The sequence below is a fragment of the Drosophila miranda genome, chromosome 2 (genome assembly GCF_003369915.1).
Source record: "Drosophila miranda strain MSH22 chromosome 2, D.miranda_PacBio2.1, whole genome shotgun sequence".
Classification (NCBI taxonomy): domain Eukaryota; kingdom Metazoa; phylum Arthropoda; class Insecta; order Diptera; family Drosophilidae; genus Drosophila; species Drosophila miranda.
In genome coordinates this window covers 1,573,208-1,592,605 of record NC_046675.1, presented here as the reverse complement: position 1 = coordinate 1,592,605, position 19,398 = coordinate 1,573,208, and the positions used below count along the sequence as shown (strand labels likewise).

Here is a 19,398-nt window from a genome sequence, read left to right as displayed (position 1 = left end):
ATAATTTTAGCTCAGTTCAAGTGAAATATATCGAGAATTTACAATCAGTAATATTTTCCGCCATATACCTCAAGTCGTTGATCTGTTTAAAGAGAGGGGGCTTAAGTGGGCTTAGTTCGCGGTCACCCTGCACGTGTGTTTTTGTTTTCGGATGGAATGGATTTCGCCAAGAAGATTCTCAACAAATATGGCTGGAAAGAAGGCGAGGGGCTTGGCAAAAACAACACCGGCATTGCGGCTCCATTGAAGGCCAGCCTGAAGTTCGACAACGCCGGCTTGGGAGTGGATCGAGCACAGGAATTCAACGACCATTGGTGGGAGCGGTGCTTCAATGAGGCAGCCAACAATGTGGATGTCCAGGTGCAGCAGAACGGCCAAGTCAGCACAAATCGCAAGCAGGGCGAGGAGGCTGTCGAGATCTCCACCAAGGGCTTCTCTGCCCGCAAGCTGAGGAAGGCCAAGGAGCAGCAGGCCGTTGCTGGCGCAGCCACCTACGACAACTTCCTGCAGACGGCGCTGCTCACCCAAAACGGTGGCGAGGTGGACAATACAGAACGCATCAAAGTGGAGGACATAGCCGTCACCAAGGTCAGTGTCCTCACAGATGAGGAGCTGTTCAAGGCCTGCGGCGGACGAACGGCGCACAAAGGGGCTCGTCATGGTCTGAAATTGAGTGGGAAACTGGCCCGAATAGAGCAGCAGGAGCGCGAGATGCTGGAAAAGCTGCAGAGCAGGCAAAAGTCGGTTTTAGATGAGGAACCAAACAAAAAAAAGAAGAAAAGAGACAAATCAGAGCAGACCCAGGAGTTGCAGGTGGAGGCTGAAGAACAGCCCGAAGATGTGGCCGCAGAGACAGTGGAGGAGCCCGTAAAGTACAAAAAGAAGACGCGCAAGACTGAGGAATCCATTGAAACTGAAGCTGAGCCGCCCGTCAAGAGTAAAAAGAAGAAAAAGAAGCACAAGCACAGGCAGGAGGATAAGGAATAGGTTAAGGCTGGAGGATTCATTAATTTGGAACTCGTTTCGTGGAGTCTATTTAGTGCACATAAACTTGTATGTATTTAGTTATAATAAATCTATACACGATCTGCGGAAGGCATTTAAAATCTAAGTTTGGGTCACCTAATTATAAGCCGAAGTTCGGTCACTTTCTGCCCTTGGCCTTGATGCGTCGCGATTTGCCCATCCGCTTGTTGACCGATGCACCAGCCTTCGCACCGCGTTGGCGGCGTGTGGACTTCTCTGCGTCCAAGCCAGCCGACGAGGATTTTGTGTTGCGCTTGAGACCCTTCTTCTTGCCACCGAAGCCGAACTTTTTGTTGCGGGCCTTGCGGTTTTCGGCGGTCTTCTTCTGCTTGGACTCCAGAGCCTTGGCGTCCTCGAGGAAGTCCAGGTTCTTCAGCTTGCCCTTGCGGAACTTTTTCAGCTTGTCCAGCATATCCTTCTTCTCGGCCTCGCGCTGCACCTTGGTCTGCTTGGCCAGCATCTTGCCCATCTTGCGTTGCTCCCTGATCTGTTTGATGCGCTCCGACTTGGCCTGACCCTGCTGCTTGGCCATCAGATTTGATCGCACCTTTTGCATGTGTTCGTCAGTCTTGGCCATTTCGGCGAAGTAGTCGTCGGGACGGCGTGTCTTGATGCCCAGCTCCTGCAACCGCTGGACTCCCTCTAGCACGGCGCTCTGGGCCTGGCGATGGAATAACATCTCGCGTTTGAAATCGTTCAGTACGGGATCCTCTTCGGGCCGAACGTAAGGTAGCTTGGCGTTGCCTTTGAACACATTGGCACGCTTCTGTTCGTGCTTCTCCAGTTGGACGGCCAGCTCTGGGGCCAAAGGCGCCAGACTGTTCACCATGTCCAGCCGCTCCACCCATGGCAGCTGCAGCCGAATGGCTTCTGTTTTGGCTAGCAGTTTTGTCTGCAAATGGATGATTAGCAGTATAATGAGGAGAGGAGTGTGTGTGTTCACTTACGATATCGTTTACTCTGCCGCGAGTTCCATTGAATTCCACATTGAGGCCGGGTTTCAGTTCGCCACGCTCAAAAGCAGCTTGCAACTAGTCAAAAATAAGTGGACTTTTTAGCTTGATTCTTGCAGTAAACTTCCATTTCATAACTTACCTCAGCATCGGAGTTGTCATCGGAGTCGTATTCCGAGCCACTCTCTTCCATTTCAAAGTCGGACATGCTTAAATAAACGAAAAATGTCCGAGTAACAAAAATATTATCAACACGTGCGGAGTATTAGAGATGGACTTAGAGCTGGGGAAACATCGGCCAGACCTCCCTCCCATTGCTATCGTCAAAATCTATCGTCCACAGTCATTTCACTCCTGTTGCATTTCGATACATTCATGTCTATCGGTGGACGCCTTTGAACACTTGCCGCTTTTACTGTGTTTGTTTTTGAACAATTTTCTTAAAAAAATGGCTGCGAATCTAGCAAATATTTATGCCGAATTAATGCGCACATATGGGAAAGACTATACCATTACGTATGGACCTCCGCCCACGTACCTGGGCAGCATAGCTGGGGCCGGTGAAGTTGGGAAAAAGATCGTGCTCGTTTTTAAAGAGGATCGCAATGCAGCGGCGTCCAAAATCAAAACGACGCCCACAAAACTGCTGCAAAAAATAGAGGGAACCTCCGAGTTGGATCTGACAGGCAGTCCCTTGAAGGATGATTGCATTGTGGATGCAATTGCCGACCTCTCGCTGGATCTGCAACTGGTGAGCTCACATCCCTGGAAGCTGGAGGAGGAGTTTCACCGCGGTATGTCCGTGGACAAGGCGCGCGGCATCATCTGCACCGAGCATTTTCAGCATGCCGATGGCTTGGGGTCCGTCTGGTTCCTGTGCGATGGCAGCGACCATTGTCAGACCCAGTTACTGCAGTACGAGTTCAAAAAGACGCACTTCTCGCGCGGCATCCTTAGCTACCAGGGGGTGCTTCCCGCCTTTATGGTCACTTCGCAGTCCCTGGTGCGTCAGCACTCGATAGCAGGCGGGGCGCCTATGGAGACTTCCATTGAAAACAGATATCAGGTCAATCCAAAAATAACGCTGCGCTGCTCCTGGGTCACGTCGTCTCCACAGCCCCTGCTGGTCAACCTGCGCGAGTGCGAGGTGGCTCTCTCGCACACATTTCGCGTCGGTGATTGCAGTTCTTTGACGCAGGACTTAATGAACCAGCTGCGTATCCTGGTCTATATACGCGAGGACATCGTTAGCTACCGCAATGACGAGCGGCAGGGCCTTATCCGGGACCCCACCTATCGCTGTGGCAGCGGCATTGATATGGATGAGCTGCGCGACTCGATTAACAAGACCATGACGGATGTTTCCGACCTGATGGATACCTACATCATTGGCGCTTCCGAGTTCGATATTGAGGAGGTGGTGCATCGGGCCAAGGGCAGGCGGCTCACGGATCTCACCGACAAGCTGTGGGAGCTGCTCAAGTGTAAGCTAATTCAATGTCCTGTCTTCTAGTGGACGATTAAAATCATATTCTGTGTGCTCTAGGCTGTGGTTCCTACAAGGATCTGAAGATGGCCTTCAATATGCTCTTCCAGTGCGCCGCTCGCTGCAACATTGTGGTGCGTATAGCCAAATAAAATCCATGTTTATATCTTTCACATAATTACATATCTTTTAAAGAATACACCAACGAACAAGAACCGCTTGGCAGAGATCATCACAGAGTTGGCCAATCGCCGACTGGCCATTCCCTGCCTCAGTGGCGCCGAGGCGCTAGAACTGCTTCTGGAAGTTGGCCTGGAGAAGGTGTACAAGGACTACGAGTTTATCTACATGGAAAGCAAGATTTGCAGCACCAATCTGCTTAAGGAGTCGTCAGAAACGGCAGATGGGTCGCCCCAGAATGTGCCGCAGCTCCGCAAATCCCTGCACAACGCCGTCCGAGGAGACGCGACGCCAGGAGGTGGCATGCGTAAGACTCTGCTGCATCTCGATGCGGACAGCAGAGCGACGGCCGTCAAATATGGTGACGACGATGTGGCCGGCATCAAAAATAGTCACTTTGATGAGCACGAGAGCAAGGAGCGGATCTCGAAACTGTTCCAAATCCATTGCACCATGGAGCATCTGCTGATGATACACATTCACCTGAATCTGCCCAATGGTGAGCTAGAAAGGCATGAAAGCCTTCAGGCATTACAAAACTTCTTTCTAAATCTTGTCCCCAGTGTACAGCGATGTCTGCTGTGATCTTTTGAAAAAGACCCCTAAGCAGGTGGAGGCTATTGATGACCAGCTAAGCGACGTGATGGACATTCACCTGGCGGCTCATTACGTTCGCGACTATCTCGATGGCAAGGAGCCCTACTCGCGGCATATCACAATGAAGTCGGTGAACAAATTCCGCGAACTCCAGACCACATTTTACTTTAATACGGAGAACATTTGTCCGCCACAGCTGGCTCAGTGCTTTCAGTGTGATGGTTAGTAGTTGATTTAAATGTTATTCCCATATGACATTAATTTTTTTAATTCTCTCTCTTACAGATAAAGAACTGGTCAAGGAACGCACCTACCATTCCTGGCTGTATCGCAAGATACGCACACTGAAATGAGACGGCGTGGCCAATGCAATAACTTCCTTCGTTTGAAATATTTTGTGCATGTTTTGTAAATCCTAAATTATATCCTAAATGTATACCCCAATCCCATTAAGACTCAATTGTTTGCAGCTTGTTGTACACGCTGCTTTTCACGCTACTTTCGCCGCCCAAAAACCCGAAATCATGTTAAGCGAAATCTTACAAGTTTTAAGCCGACCCAGAGGCTGCACGGCTGCACGGCTGCACGGCTGCATTGACTGGCCCCAGAAAATCTTGAAAACCGAAATCCTCTTCCGCCCTATTCTTGTATCCATTTTGCTGGCCATATTCTAAACAACCGACCATCCATCCAACCACTAAAGTAATGCAGCAAATTAAGCGAAAGCGTGTGCGTGTGTGCTGTGCCCAATGGCCAAATGCAACGAAGGCGCCTCGGCGCCGCTGAGCATTCCCCGATATGTTACAATCCAATTAGCGAGGCGCGCCACTTGGCCAACCAACCTCCCACAGCCGATGGATGTTCCATGTTGCAGACGTGCGTGAAACGCGCATCGGTTCGGACGTGTTTTTTCTTCTAACAGAAAGTCGAACTGAAATCGGTACGAGCGCTCAAGGACTACTCTGGCCAGAGGGCAGTGATAACAGCAACGCGAGTGTCCTGCGCAGGGATTAATCAGTGGGAATCGAACCGAGAGCAGAGCATCAGTGCAGCAGAGTGGAGAGTGGCAGCCGCATGTGTGATTTGAGTGGCAGCCAAATTGAATTAAGTTTGTTCTAAATGCCAATTATCGCGAGTGCCTAATCCAATTAACAAAATGGTGTGTATGCCACAACAGGAGATCCTGTTCAAAACTAATCAAATCGGGGAACTCCAATCCGCTAAATGGGGCTTATAATTTGATAAAGGGACATTCGATAGGCTACGCTAAGGAGAAGCCTCTCAACCCTCTCAGAAGCCTTAGATTTAAGTCCTGCTGGTCTAGTCACCCCTGAGCCTTTTCTCTAAGCGATAATGAAGGGGAGTTCTGGGTTTTGTGTGGTTAACGAAGCCAACGATAGAGAAGGTTCCTCACATCCTTCATTTATTCTTTACTTCTATCCATATTCTTTCTCATTTCCTCGTCCTAGGGTCTTGAGTTCTTCTTTAAGTTTGGCTATGCCTTCCTAACCATAACGCTCATCATCATGATCTGGATGTCGCTGGCCCGCGCCTCGATGCTTGATCGTGAGATGCAGGAGCGGCGCTACCCACCCTGCACCTACAACGTGATGTGCACCTGCTCCAAGTCCTCCACAGATCTGGGCATAGTCCACTGCAAGAATGTGCCCTTCCCCGCACTGCCACGCATGGTGAACCAGTCAAAGGTGAGTGTACAAGAGGCTGCTCTGATGATCCCCCAATCTTGCAGTGATGACGATTCCTTTGGGGTATAGGTTTTCATGCTTCACATGGAGAACACAGGATTGCGCGAGATCGAGCCGTACTTCCTGCAGTCGACGGGTATGTATCGGCTGAAGGTTTCGGGGAATCATCTGACAGAGATACCCGACGATGCCTTCACGGGGCTGGAGCGTTCGCTGTGGGAGCTCATACTGCCGCAGAACGATTTGGTGGAGATCCCCTCGAAGTCGCTGCGCCACCTGCAGAAGCTGCGGCACCTGGACCTGGGCTACAATCACATAACGCACATCCACCACGACTCGTTCCGCGGTCTGGAGGACTCCCTGCAGACGCTGATCCTGCGGGAGAACTGCATCTCCATGTTGCAGACGCACAGCTTCACCGGGCTGCTCATACTGGAGACCCTCGACCTGAGTGGCAACAATCTCTTCGAGATCGATCCGAATGTGTTCGTGGACGGAATGCCGCGCCTGACGCGCCTCCTGCTCACCGACAACATTCTCTCGGAGATCCCCTACGATGCCCTCGGTCCGCTCAAGAGCCTGCGCACCCTGGACATCTCCCACAACGTGATCTGGTCGCTGAGTGGCAATGAGACGTACGACATCAAGGCCAGCACTAAGTTGAATCTGGATAATCTCCACCTGGAGTACAATCATATAGAGGTACTGCCGCCGAACTCCTTCAAATACTTTGATACGGTCAATCGGACGTTCTTCGATGGCAATCCCATACACACTCTAAAGGTGGGTCCCCGGATGACCTCTGTCCTTTCTATCTGTTAATCTTTGCATTTGTCTGGCAGGAGGATGCCTTCAAGCCGGCCAGGATAAGGGAGATCTACATGCGGTACTGCGGCCTCACGAACATCTCGCCGCAGGCCTTTGACAGCCTGGTGAACAGCCTGCAGATCCTGGATCTCTCCGGCAACAATCTGACCAAGCTGCATCACAAACTCTTTAACAATTTCGATGTCTTGAGGTGAGTCAGGCACCCCAACAGAAACCAGCCACCCAGACACCAGCCCACCCACAGACCCTACCTAATCCGATTGTCAGCGGCCTCTAGGGCTTCCTCAATGTGTGCTAAGTGTGTGACCCGTTTCCGATTCCGATTTGCACACCGAAGAAGAATGTGAGGAAGAGGGAAAAGCCGGCGTAATAACCCATCCAACCACTCAACCCTCTGTTTTCTCTTTCTTGGTCCGTAACAGGGTCATCAGCATGCGGGACAACAAGATCAAGATACAGAAACCCACCGAAACCTTCAACGCCGTGCACTACACGCTGCTCAAGCTGGACCTCAGCGGAGACCGCAATGATCCCACGAATCTCCAGACCCTGCGCAAGTAAGTACACCCCCGCACGGACCTGCTCCCACACACACACCCCTCCTTACCCCAGAACAACGTTTTGTATTTATTTTCAAAAAGTATGACCAGAATGCGGAACATGCGCTCGCTCTCCATCTCCCGGCTGGGAACCTCTTCCGTGGCGCCCGAGGACTTCAAGGATTTCGGAGTGGAGCTGGAGGATCTGCAGATCACCAGGGCCAGTCTCTCGGCCATACAATCGCACGCCTTCAAGCATGTGCGGGGTCTGAAGCGGTTGGACTTTAGTGAGAACGGAATATCGAGCATTGAGAATGATGCTTTCCATGAGGTTGGTCCTTGGAGAATCTCTCTCAGAAACATTTACTTAACTTGGTTCCTTGGTTATCTTACAGATTGGTCACTCTCTGATTTCTCTGAAGATGTCGCATGGCTACTCGGGCAGTTCCCTGCCCGCTGAGCCCCTGCGTCACCTCACTTCCCTCCAAGAGCTGGACTTTAGCAACAATCACATCAGCACCATGAGCGATACGAGCTTCCACTTCTTGAAAAACCTGCGAATGCTAGAGCTGCACGACAACCGCATCGAACAGGTCCTGAAGGGCACCTTCCAGGGCGACATTCACACCAAGCTGGAGGAGATCTCGCTGCGTTTTAATCTACTCAACTCAATCTCGCAGCACACCTTCTTCGATCTGGAGGCTCTGCGTAAGCTGCAGCTGGATGACAACAAGATCGACAAGGTCGAACGTCGGGCCTTTATGAATCTGGATGAATTGGAGTACTTGAGTCTGAGGGGAAATAAGCTGAACAGTCTCGCGGACGAGTCCTTCCAGAATCTGCCCAAACTGGAGATCCTGGACATGGCCTTCAATCAGTTGCCGAACTTCAACTTTGACTACTTCGACCAGGTCGGCACGCTGTCCAATTTGAATGTGAACGTCAGCCACAATCAGATCAAGCAGCTGATGTACAACTCTTCGTGGAGCGGAAGGAATGAACATGGTGGGAGCGAAGCCCTAACATCCTTCAGCGTAACTCTTTCTCAAAGGTTTTGCTTTGCCTTGCAGGTGGCATGTACCACTCGAACATCAAGATCTTGGATCTGTCCCACAACAATATATCCATCATTCATCCGGGCTACTTCCGTCCCGCCGAGATCTCGATGACACACCTCCATTTGGGCTACAACTCCCTGATGGTGGGTACACCATCTCCAACAAACTTCCCAACAATCTCTTTAAGATCACTTTTTCTTTTTAGAACACCACTCGTGATGTCTTTGGCAACATGCCCAACCTCCAGTGGTTGGATCTGAGCTACAACTGGATCCACGAGCTCGACTTTGATGCCTTCAAGAACACCAAGAACCTGCAGCTGGTATATTTTGGCCACAACTACCTGAGCGACATCCCACAGGATATCTTCAAGCCGGTGCAGGCCCTGCGCATCGTTGACTTCTCGCACAATCATCTGAGGGGACTGCCCGACAACCTCTTCTATAATGGAGGAATGGAAAAGTAAGAGTTGCGTGAGGAACGTTTTACCATCTGGAGGTTACATTTGATTTACTTTACAGGCTGGATGTCTCGCACAACATGCTCTTGAAGATCCCCTCTTCGTCGCTGTCTAGCTTGGCGGCTCTGACGCTCTGCGAGCTGCACTTGTCCAACAATTTCATCTCCACCATCCACAGCATGGATCTGTCCAATAAGTTTAGAGTAAGGCACACCCTCAACCATATTCTCAGCCATCTAACATGGTTCCTTGCAGTCTCTTCGCTACCTGGACATCTCATACAACTATTTGCTACGCATCGACGATGCCGTCTTTGCCACGATGCCCAGGCTGGCCGTGCTCGATCTCTCTCACAATAGGGATCTCAAAGTAATGGACAAATCCTTCATGGGGCTGGAAAACTCACTGATCAAGCTGGGCATGGAAAACGTGTCCTTGAGTACAGTTCCAGAGATCCGGCTAAAGTATCTGCGTGAGTTCCGACTGGGCTACAACGAGCTGCCCTCGATTCCGCAGGAGCTGGCCCACAATATGAGCAACCTGCGTATGCTGGACCTCTCCAACAATGATCTGACTAATGTACCACTGATGACACAATCACTGCCTCATCTAAGGTCTGTTTAGCCATTCATCGGATCCCTCTATTAGACCTCTGACCTCTAATCGTTGTTTCTTTTCTCACACAGACGCCTCATGCTCTCTGGCAATCCGATCACCTCTCTGAACAACAACAGCTTCGATGGCGTCAACGAAGACCTCGAGATGCTGGATATATCCAACTTCCGGCTGCATTACTTTGAATACGGCTGTCTGGACTCCTTGCCCCATCTGCGATCCCTCAAGCTGACGGCTTACTCCCATCTGGAGCACTTCAACATTCCCCATTTGCTGCGCCATCACTACAACATTCGGGAGCTGTGGATCGAGGCCCCACAGCCGTTCACACGCATCGTGAAGAAGGGTTCGGGTCCCACCCAGGAGATGCAGACTCTGCAGCTGGGCAATCCGACCGATCTGCAGCGCGAGATGGAGGGACATCTGCCGTCGAAGCTGACGAACCTCACGTTCAGTGGTCCCCAGTTTGCCAGTTTGAATGAACACATCTTGAAGGTAGGCCTGTCATTGTAGTCCGTACTATAGCTATCGCTATGCTAAATGATTCGATTCTTTCAGGGCATGCGGTCTCCCTACCTCTATATGCAACTCTTCAACACCTCGCTGCAAGCACTGCCTCCGAACTTCTTCAAGCATATGGGTCGGGTGCGCAATATCTCGCTGGACATTCGCTACAAAAATCGCAACCTCAAGAAGATCCCCAATCCAAACACTGGTCAAGTGCCCTATCTGCCCAACAGTGTCTTCCTGACTGACTTAAAGATGTCCCACACGGATCTCAACTGTGATTGCGATTTGGGGTAGGACTCTCACGAGAACTTGCGTCATACTGTCACTATAATCGCTCTCTGTTTTGAAGATGGGTAGAGTTCTGGCAGCGCAAGCGTCGCCAGTACATTTGCTCATCGCAGACCTGGACCGACACCGTCTTCCGTACGTTCATGAACTCGCCCTGCCAGGTGTACGGACGCCACAATTGCGATGACCACGACGATGATCTGCGCGAGACGCGCTGCGAGAACAAGGGCGGTCAGCAGCTCATGGAGGTAAGCATTTGATCATTAAATCATCTGGATGTGCTACTAACCGACTAACTCTACTACGAAAGGCCCTAAAATTCGACCTGGAATGCGGCTGGGATAATGCCAATTGCCGGGAGGCCGCCTTCGTGGTGGTGGTCGTGTGCGTGGCCATGGTCTTCTGGATGTGACTTCTGCACTTTGCATATAAGACGTCCACCGACTTTTATAACATTCTAGAGCAAGTCTACGGCAGGCCGGTCATATAGATTCTTCGTTGGTAACCTGCCTGCCGTCTAGGGTTTAAGTGTGATGATGAGACTTTTGCCTCTTTTGAATCCTTTGTTAGTGTTTCTCTCAACCTTCTCTCGACCTTCTATCCGCTTTAGGGTCCTTGGCAACGCCTTATATGTAGTACCCACCTCCACCGCTCCACCAAGCACTTGATACCACTACAATGCCATAGTTCACCGCAATGCACCTCACAGATCTATCTATCTCCCTAGCGTCTCGCCTCTCGCTTCCATGTATGTATACTTTATATTTGTAGTCCATCTAATTGAACCAATATAGTCCATCCATTGCATGTCTCTGCTGTACACTTCTTTTATAAGTTGGTTCACTTCGCTGCTTGAACGATTCCAAAATGAAAGTCTGTAAAATGTTTCATAAACATATAATAAATATTTACGGTAGGTTAAGTTCGTCCTGCTCTTTCTGGCTTTATGTCGTTCTTTTTTTTTCGGAACTTTACACTTGCAGGACATTAGGATTATTATGGGGCCAGGGCGAGGGCCAGGGCGAGTACTTTTCTGCTACAGCAAATTATGTACACAATCGTTGGGCAGGCACCAGGGCTGGACCAGCCAACAAACAATTAAAACTTTATGGCTTAAAGTTTTTTTCCTCCCTCCTCCCACGAAGCTTTTTCTATACGATAAATTATTGTGAAAGGCGGTGAGCGTTTCTCGCTCTACTTTCTACATTTCTCCACTTGTATTACCATACTCTAAAGTGGGGTTACTACGGTTTTGTCTAGAAGTTTGCCAAGCACACCAGGCAGCGGTATCGAAAGTATAGACTGGATAAGAGAGAGTATCCGACGGAGAGTAGATATAGCCATGTTTCTACTTTGTTTCTATTAAGTAGTCTTTAAGCAGTATATAAGTCGGAATTGTTACGTTCTAATGACTACAAAATATTGTTCTTTAAACTGGCATTCCAGCCTATATCCTACAGTTTGTATGTATCCTTCTTTATCTTAAAGGGTATCTATAATTCTGTGACCTAACGCTATACCGACTTCCCTTCGTGTTTTTATATATATTTTTTTGGCAGTTTTATTGAGCTAAAAGTACTTTGTGATATACGGACAGGCTGTGGCAGAGTACGAGTAGTCGTAGGAGCTTCAGGGTGGTTGCTGTGTGGCTGTGCGGCTGTGTGGGGCAGGCATCGGCATCCGGCTTCAACTAAAGTTCAAATGGGGCAGCAACAATCTCATCAACTTCCCGTTTATGCACTTTGCCGATGCCGGTGGCCGGGGTGGGGGCCTCGCAGCGACCGCAGTAGTGGAGCTGTACGGATGGAAAGTGGAAAGTGGAAGGTGGAGAGTGCGATTGTGTGAGAGCTCTTTTTGCGGCTGTTTGTGTGTGGGGGCGGAAGAAGACTTTTTACCTGTTGGCCAATTAAATTTTCAAAACGTGGCCGCACAAACGTCCAGGCGCCCATATTACGGTGCTCCTCCTGGCTCCAAACGAAGGCTGTGGACCGGAGAGGCATATAGTGGGGGGAAGGAGTACGGAAAAAGTTTACGAAATGAAACTCACATTGCACGTGACCGTACTGGGCGAGCTGTGCCTGCAGCTCCTGCAAGGGGAATGGGCAGAGTGACTCCAGGCGCAGGATGGCCGTGTCGTAGGCCTGACGCTTCTCCCGCTCCTCCGCCAGGGCATAGTAGTGTTTCCCACTGCACAGGACGACCTTTCGCACCTGATCCGCCTGCACTTTAGTATCACCTAGAAGGCGAAGCAGAACAACTGATAATAAAGGAAACAGCAGGGCTGTAAGGATGACCTTTACGCACCGAGAACATTGTGGAAGAGCGTGCCCGGCTGGAAGTCCTCGTGCGTGGAGGTGGCTGCCGGCAGACGGAGCAACGTCTTTGGTCCCACCACCACCAATGGCTTGCGGAAGTTCCTGGCCAGCTGGCGCCGCAGGACATGATAGTACTGGGCGGGTGTGGTGGGGCTGACAATGTGCACATTGACGCTATCGCCATCTGCGGACGTCTCCTTGGAATCGCACAGCTGCAGGAAACGCTCAATGCGGCACGAACTGTGCTCTGAGGCAGCGCCATCGTAGCCATGCGGCAGAAGCATCACCAAAGCGTTCGACTCCATCCATTTGGCTACGAGCATACAGAGAGAGAGAGAGATCAAAATGAGTACGAAATCGTGATTAAAACTCACTTTCTCCCGAAACAATGAAGGCATCGATGATGATTTGGGCTCCATTCGCAAAGTCGCCGAATTGGGCCTCCCAGATGATCAGGTTCTGGGGATTGTCGATGGCCATGCCGTACTCGAAGCCCAGCACCGCCTCCTCCGACAGAATGCTGTGTGCCAGCTCCAGTTTGCCGCCGTTGCCGCCCTCCATGCTGTTCAAAGGAATGAACATCTCGTTGGTCTTTTGGTCCACCAGCATCGCATGGCGGTGGGAGAAGGTGCCGCGCCCCACATCCTCGCCACTGATGCGGATATTGTGGCCCTGGTACATGAGGCTGCCCAGAGCCAAGGCCTCAGCAGTGGCCCAATCGATTTTCGATCCTGCCTCCAGCTTTTTCAGACGAGCATTCACAAAGGTCTTCTGTAGATGTGGATGGATGTTCTGGAAGAGGAAAGGGTAAGCCCTATAGATCATGGATGGACCCAATCCTTCAGTTAAACTCACAAAATCTGCGGGATAGCTCACGCTCTGTTGTCCTATAAAATGCAGTAGTCCGTAATCCACACCCGTGTCCCAGTACGTGAGCTCCTTGGTCGGAGCCAACTGGAGGCCCGCCCATTGCTTCTCGAAGTACGAGGGCGGCGGCTGATAGCTGGGAGCCAGGGCCAGCTCGTCGCCCAGATATTTCATGTAGTTGTCCCTCATCTCCTTGGCCTGAGACTCCGATAGAACCTCCTCTTTGGCCAGCCGCTGTGCATACAGATCTGGCACCGACTGTCGCTGATGGACAATCTGATAGACCAGCGGATTGGTGAAGGTGGGGTCGTCCAGCTCGTTGTGGCCCCAACGACGGAAGCAGTTGAGATCGATGAAGATGTCCTTGCGGAACTCTCGCTGGTAGCGGAAAGCCAGCTTGCTGATGCGCGCCAAAGCCTCGGGATCGTCCCCATTGACATGGAAAACGGGAGCCTGAATGGACTTGGCCAGGTCGGAGGTGTAGGCCGTGGACCGACCGCGGTCTCCGGGCGTTGTGAAGCCCACCTGGTTGTTGACAATCAAGTGAAGGCTGCCGCCCACCTCAAAGTGCGGCACATAGGCCATGTTGAGGCACTCCTGGTTGATGCCCTGGCCGGCAAAGGCCGCATCGCCGTGCAGGATTACGTTGAGCACGTGTTGGCCAAAGGGCTGACTGTCAGGGCCGAAGGCGCCGTCCCCTCGTGTCTGCTGTTTGGAGCGGGCCTTGCCCATCGCCACGGGATTGGCAGCCTGGATTCACGATTTGAAGGATTCAAAGATGAAATTACAAACTTTGCGGCGTGTTGCTGTCTGAGAGCTGTCGGCTTACCTCCAGATGTGAGGGATTGCGCACCATGCTGAAGTTCAGCGGCCTGCCCAGCACCTCCAGCTGCTCGGAAACATCTGCAAGGGGCAAAGGGATTCGGTGTTTTGAATTTGATTAAATTACGCATACGACGGGGGGTCCGGGTGTGCCGTGTGTGCCGTATGTGCCGTATGGCGGAAAAGTTACACTTACGGAAATGACTTATGACGTCCGACATGGCCTCGATGTCCTCGCCGAACTCCGATGCGCCGCTGAGCTTGCGGAAAACTTTCGCCGGCCGCATGTTGAGGAGCGCCGCCTGCAGCGGTGTTCGTCCTCTGTGGGGCATCGCCAGCACCACGTGCTCGATATTCGCTGTTGCCGATGGGGTTGGGTGTCGGCGGTTGCATGTGGAAGAAGGAAAAGTTTCGGGGCAAAGCAGATTAGGGTTAAGTAAGCGTGCGCTGATATGTGAGCAGCCAAGAAAGGCCGAAAGGGGGCTGGGGTTATATCAGGTGTGAGGGCGTGACACGGCACGAAAGTTTCGCTACACTTCGCGGCACATAAATAGCGGCAAGCCGCAGCAATACTTTCAAAAGTTAGACTCCCATTCGGCTTCCCTTTTCATGTGTCGTGGGGTGCACATCTCCGAACAGATTTTCGGGATATCTCTCTCTCACCTCCCTGGGCTGTCAGGCCACAAAAGTTCCAGAACATTGAGTAGGGTGTGCGATATTCCGTCTCGCTAATCGGGTTTCAGTAGCAGAACAAACACTCTCCCAGCTCTCAGCTCCCAGTTCCACTCCACACTTTACAGTCTTGGACTCACCTTGGACACTGTCGCGCAGGAGCTGCCAGAAGAAGGCCAGCATGGACTCGGCTCCTTCGCCGCCGTAGCGCTTGACGGTGGGAAACTTGAGGGCCATGAAATTATCCCAGGCCTGCGACTTAATTAAGAGCTCGGCGATTTCGCGACGCTCGGTGTCGGGCAGCTGGTGCTGCTGTTCCAGCGACTCGAAGTTCCTGGCCAGCCACTCGCGCTCCTCCAGGTTCTGTGGGGATCAGTATTCGGTCAGCGTAGTCTCCATAAGGAAAGAGGTGTTGGGATTGGGGGCTGGCTGAAGGGCACTTACCTCGACATAGGAGAACTCGGCGCTGACTGCACTGCCGCAGTAAATGTCCTTGAGCAGCTGTTCCAGTTGGGCCACGTCCTGGGCCATCTGCGGACTACTTAAGAGGCCAGCGGTGCGCACCGTCTCCTGTGTCTGCAGTCCATAAAATGCGGGACTTAATTCCTGGAGCTCCTCTGTCCCACTGCCAGGGCCATAAAAGCAGAGACAAACACACGGCCAGAACCAGGACATCGTGTGACAATACAAAGAAGGAGAAACCAGAGGGAACAAAAAATAAATTATGACATTTGGCAGAAGGAGGCGTACAGTACACCCACCTCTGGCCAGTGGCCACTGGCGCTTTGATGCTGATGGGATTTACGGTTGCCAATTTGTGTCCGTGCTGGCGGAAGGCTTCCACCAGACGGTAGACGTTGGCCTGTGCGTTCCGCGCCGCCCGCACCTCCTCGGCCACTGCGAACACATGCGTAAACAATATAAATTTCCCCCCACGTTATAAATTATTTAAAAAAGGATTCACGTGCAGCTCCCGCTCGTACCTCCCCCAACTGTACCGCCAACTGTAAGCGGCCTTTTGAATTTATTGGCCTTTTACTTTTATGATATTTATTCTTTTGCTTTTCACGCTTAGCTTCATTTTGATGGACTGTTGGACGATTGGGTCTGTGTACTTTCGAATGGTGTTTGCTCGGTAAATATGGCTTCGATATGGATCTGAATGTAAGGAGTAACAATGTGGAATGGGGTGGGGAAGTGGAAGTGGGAGAACATTTCCCTATCTAGGGAAACGTCGGAAGCTCAATCAAGTCGTTGCAGCACAGAGAATGATGGTAAGGTAACGGCAGAATAGAATCTCTGACTCAATCAAGTCCTTCAAAGTGTTTAGCAGGCTCTTTTCAACAGAATGCTTTCTTCCACAGAAGTGAGATCTTTCGATCCCCTCATTTTCCTGCTGTGGCGCTTCTTTTGAAGAGTGTTCTGTCCTGTTCTATATTTAGGGCATATCAAATTCGTTTTTTTTCCTGGAAGAACCAATACCCGTTACGGATGAGAAATGGCAATGGTTGTTTTTATTGGTTCTCTTCTGTTTTTTGGTTTTTTTGCCATTTTATTCTCTGTTTGGGCCATTGACAACTCGTTGGCTGTTTAGGTGTTTACGTGCCAAAGTGTTATCCTGCTTAAAGGATTTATGCGATGACGCATATCACTCGATTACAGGACCCTCTTTTTAGCCACGAGTCGTGGGTTTACAGGACCCCTCCGCAGAGGCAGTCATAGGTTGCAGGACCCCTTGGGCTCATCCCCACCTTCGTGGGGTCGTCGTCAGCTGGCGTTTGAATTTCCTACAGAAATTTATGCAATTTGCACACAACATTTCGGTGATAAATCAATTTAATGTGGGCGAGAACCGGACAGGAGCACGACGAATGATGAATGAATATTTGCGGCGACAACATTTCAACTTGGGCGTGCAAATATTATTGGAGTGGCGCCTCAAGAGCCAAAGGATAATGGCCTTGCTGACGGATATGCAAGCGAACAAGGACAAATGACGAACAGTGAGATCCATCCCGGAGTCCTGACGGAGGGGCTGGGACTGGGGCTGGGCTGGGCTGGGGGGGTGGCTGTCAAGTGAATTAAACCGGACACGGCGGCAGAAACAGACCAGAGGCAGCAGGAGCTGCCAGAGCAGAGTCTCGGGCAATGGAAAGTCGTGTCTCTTTGTTTCAGTCGCCAGTCAAATGAGGAGGCTAACGCAGAAGCTGAATCCAGGAGGAGCACTGCTGGCCGGGGTCTCGATAAGCCCTCAATTGTGTTCGCAACGGATGCAGGACGAGTCACAAAAGAGTTCCAATTTTTCGGGCACTTCTTTTGTTCGTTGTCCGGCCGTAGAGACACCCCGGTGCGAGGATAGAGGTTGGGGCTCTATCTGCTGGGTGGAGCAGTTTCCTCTCTTGTCTTCTCTTAATTAGTGCAGTTTGATAGGGAGACCCTAGGGGGCCTTTATAATCTTTAGCAGCTCTAAATAGACGAATAATAGCCAGCGCTGCCTATATATTCTCAAGTTTATCAGATTTCACATCAGTGAAAACATGTGATAAGCCCCATACCCCAAAGATTAGGAGTGCTAGGTAACACAGGAAAAGCATAAAGTACCAGAAATCGAGTTCAAATTGAGTCCATATGAATACCTTTTAATAAGGGGCTGCTAAGAGTCCATTAAGATGAATATTTCATTCGAATTTATGCAGAAAATTAGAGGAAATAGTTCTGTACGTGTGGAGTACTGTTTAAGCTGCGAGTCTGATATAAGGGCCACCTATTCGGGGACTTGAAACCGTAGTGGCTTTCATTAGAAGGAACACACATTATTTGGTTGAAAGCTGTTCCAAAGTAATACAATATACCCCTGGCGTTCTAAAGATTACCGGGTACAAATATTCCACTAGTAAAAACACACAAAAAACCACCGAAGAAATATTCCACTAGCCAGCCCGCAGGAGTCGTATAAACGGAGGCACCGACAATAAATTACAGAGATTACTCCAGCAGGTTGCGTCGAGCATGTTCGATGGTCAGCTGCAGCTGAAGCTGTATTGTGTTTGATTTCTCCTTAAAGTTTTTGCTTTTGCAGGCGGAAATTTGTTAAAGTGGGAACACGCGATAGAGAAAGATTAGCAGGAAAAAGCAGCAGTAAGATGTCGTTTTTTTTTTTGTTAACAGAGCACAAGCTTTGTACATATATTACAGAGTGTGGTCCAACATGTTCGATGTGCACTTGCAGCCACCAGAAAAGATTGAGTTTGAGATAGAGTTTTTGTTTGACTTTTGGTTCTGGTTTTTGCGTTTACCCACAGCAATTTGTCTTTGATCTTTCCTTTTCCCCTATCTATTCTTTCTTATTGTTTTTCTGCTCTCTCCCTGCTGTTTTTCTTATTGTTTTGAGGTTTATTTTGGGTCAGCTGTTGTGCTCTCACTGGTTTCTGGACAGGGGGAGCGGTCAAGCAAAGAGTTTTCTCTTTAGTTTTTGTGTAAATTCCAACTGCTCTTTTGTTTGTTTGATTTTGTTGAAAGAGGTTCTGGTTAACCTTATCGATGCGATGGTTATTTACACGGATGGATGGAACTTTTATAATTGAAGTCTTGGCAACACTTGTGGACCGGCACTGGAGATTACCTTGATAGTCGCGCTTGGGAATCGGCTTATAACCCCAGACGCCCTTCTCGCTGTGATAGCACCGCTGTGGGCGTGTCTGCGCGATGAGCAGGGCCGCGAATCTGGTCTCCGCGTGCGAAAAGCAACGTAGCATTTTCATTGATTAAACGGGGAGCGTATCACTTGATGAAAACGGGATTGAAAAGCCGCCGCCGGTTGCCGTTCGACTAAGAACTGAAATTGGATGGGATTTGTTGTGGAGCCCGGACCCCCACAGAGTAGTATTCCAGTGTGCTGATAAGCAAACTAAGAGAGAGTAAGAGTGATAGTGCGTGAGAGTGGAGAGCAATGTGTTTTTGAGAAGAGATAGAGAGCGAGAGAGCAAGAATGCAAGTGATAGTGTGCCAGAGTGCAAAAGCTTTCCCGTAGCTTTCTGTTCGATCGCTGTTATCTCGTACAGGTTATGTTAGTTAACATGCTGATGCTAACAGCTGTTGTCGCCAGGTGTCTCCACCACCTGTAAAATGGAATATACATAGCTTATATGCCACGATTCTGAACGCCACGGTAATGAGGCCTAAAACACGACTAACGGCATGTATGTCGAAAGTATTTCTTATCGGAGCACCACAGCAAAGCAGATAATGCACTATGTTCGCTGGTCATTAATTGATAGTTTTGTGGGAGCTAAAAAGGGGGTTTACTAACTATGAAAAATGTGTCGAGAAATAAAAGTAGTTAAAATTTTGTTGGTTTTTTTTTAATTCAGTATCAATGCTACTCTTTGGGCTAGTTCTTAGTAATTATATAGCAATTGTAGTGTCTATACAAAAAGGAATACATTTGAATACATTTTGTATATTAATACGTCTCGT

General features: G+C 50.0%; 5 protein-coding genes across 5 annotated transcripts; 3 read left to right on the top strand and 2 right to left on the bottom strand.

Moving 5' to 3' along the window:
* Positions 1-2: 2 nt before the first annotated feature.
* Positions 3-1,099, top strand: LOC108154628 (G patch domain-containing protein 4). The gene has a single exon (XM_017284950.2). The coding sequence runs from the start codon at positions 157-159 to the stop codon at positions 985-987; it is 831 nt and encodes a 276-aa protein (XP_017140439.1). The 5' UTR covers positions 3-156; the 3' UTR covers positions 988-1,099.
* On the bottom strand, positions 1,032-2,268 carry LOC108154627 (probable rRNA-processing protein EBP2 homolog). Its single transcript, XM_017284949.2, has 3 exons — positions 2,122-2,268; positions 1,974-2,057; positions 1,032-1,918 (listed from the first exon to the last, which is right to left on the bottom strand). The coding sequence occupies exons 1-3, from the start codon at positions 2,185-2,187 to the stop codon at positions 1,145-1,147; spliced, it is 924 nt and encodes a 307-aa protein (XP_017140438.1). The 5' UTR covers positions 2,188-2,268; the 3' UTR covers positions 1,032-1,144.
* A 73-nt stretch (positions 2,269-2,341) lies between these two features.
* LOC108154623 (protein zwilch) lies at positions 2,342-4,697 on the top strand. Its single transcript, XM_017284945.2, has 5 exons — positions 2,342-3,463; positions 3,526-3,599; positions 3,661-4,144; positions 4,209-4,463; positions 4,528-4,697. Exons 1-5 carry the CDS (start codon positions 2,428-2,430, stop codon positions 4,593-4,595), a joined length of 1,917 nt encoding a protein of 638 aa, XP_017140434.1. The 5' UTR covers positions 2,342-2,427; the 3' UTR covers positions 4,596-4,697.
* A 364-nt stretch (positions 4,698-5,061) lies between these two features.
* LOC108154617 (chaoptin) lies at positions 5,062-11,193 on the top strand. Its single transcript, XM_017284938.2, has 15 exons — positions 5,062-5,401; positions 5,712-5,948; positions 6,018-6,731; positions 6,791-6,966; positions 7,199-7,333; positions 7,418-7,646; positions 7,711-8,320; positions 8,386-8,516; positions 8,579-8,835; positions 8,895-9,036; positions 9,089-9,447; positions 9,520-9,943; positions 10,007-10,248; positions 10,308-10,494; positions 10,557-11,193. Exons 1-15 carry the CDS (start codon positions 5,399-5,401, stop codon positions 10,656-10,658), a joined length of 3,948 nt encoding a protein of 1,315 aa, XP_017140427.1. The 5' UTR covers positions 5,062-5,398; the 3' UTR covers positions 10,659-11,193.
* Positions 11,194-11,789: 596 nt separating this feature from the next.
* Positions 11,790-18,768, bottom strand: LOC108154619 (probable 2-oxoglutarate dehydrogenase E1 component DHKTD1 homolog, mitochondrial). Its single transcript, XM_017284939.2, has 12 exons — positions 18,545-18,768; positions 15,684-15,819; positions 15,367-15,547; positions 15,063-15,285; positions 14,447-14,608; positions 14,258-14,331; positions 13,417-14,178; positions 12,936-13,353; positions 12,551-12,874; positions 12,294-12,482; positions 12,142-12,227; positions 11,790-12,041 (listed from the first exon to the last, which is right to left on the bottom strand). Exons 1-12 carry the CDS (start codon positions 18,681-18,683, stop codon positions 11,937-11,939), a joined length of 2,799 nt encoding a protein of 932 aa, XP_017140428.1. The 5' UTR covers positions 18,684-18,768; the 3' UTR covers positions 11,790-11,936.
* Positions 18,769-19,398: the final 630 nt, after the last annotated feature.

Excerpts from the sequence above, each read along its gene's own strand:
- LOC108154623 (XM_017284945.2), top strand. The coding sequence starts at position 2,428 with ATGGCTGCGAATCTAGCAAATATTTATGCCGAATTAATGCGCACATAT. Across the intron at positions 3,464-3,525 it reads GCTGTGGGAGCTGCTCAAGT|GCTGTGGTTCCTACAAGGAT; the intron begins GTAAGCTAATTC and ends TGTGTGCTCTAG. Across the intron at positions 4,464-4,527 it reads TCAGTGCTTTCAGTGTGATG|ATAAAGAACTGGTCAAGGAA; the intron begins GTTAGTAGTTGA and ends TCTCTCTTACAG.
- LOC108154617 (XM_017284938.2), top strand. Across the intron at positions 6,732-6,790 it reads ATCCCATACACACTCTAAAG|GAGGATGCCTTCAAGCCGGC; the intron begins GTGGGTCCCCGG and ends TTTGTCTGGCAG. Across the intron at positions 7,647-7,710 it reads AGAATGATGCTTTCCATGAG|ATTGGTCACTCTCTGATTTC; the intron begins GTTGGTCCTTGG and ends GTTATCTTACAG.
- LOC108154627 (XM_017284949.2), bottom strand. The coding sequence starts at position 2,187 with ATGTCCGACTTTGAAATGGAAGAGAGTGGCTCGGAATACGACTCCGAT. Across the intron at positions 2,058-2,121 it reads ATGACAACTCCGATGCTGAG|TTGCAAGCTGCTTTTGAGCG; the intron begins GTAAGTTATGAA and ends ATTTTTGACTAG. Across the intron at positions 1,919-1,973 it reads GCGGCAGAGTAAACGATATC|ACAAAACTGCTAGCCAAAAC; the intron begins GTAAGTGAACAC and ends ATCCATTTGCAG.
- LOC108154619 (XM_017284939.2), bottom strand. The coding sequence starts at position 18,683 with ATGAAAATGCTACGTTGCTTTTCGCACGCGGAGACCAGATTCGCGGCC. Across the intron at positions 15,548-15,683 it reads CCAGTGGCCACTGGCCAGAG|TGGGACAGAGGAGCTCCAGG; the intron begins GTGGGTGTACTG and ends TGGCCCTGGCAG. Across the intron at positions 14,609-15,062 it reads CCTGCGCGACAGTGTCCAAG|CGAATATCGAGCACGTGGTG; the intron begins GTGAGTCCAAGA and ends CATCGGCAACAG.
- LOC108154628 (XM_017284950.2), top strand. The coding sequence starts at position 157 with ATGGATTTCGCCAAGAAGATTCTCAACAAATATGGCTGGAAAGAAGGC.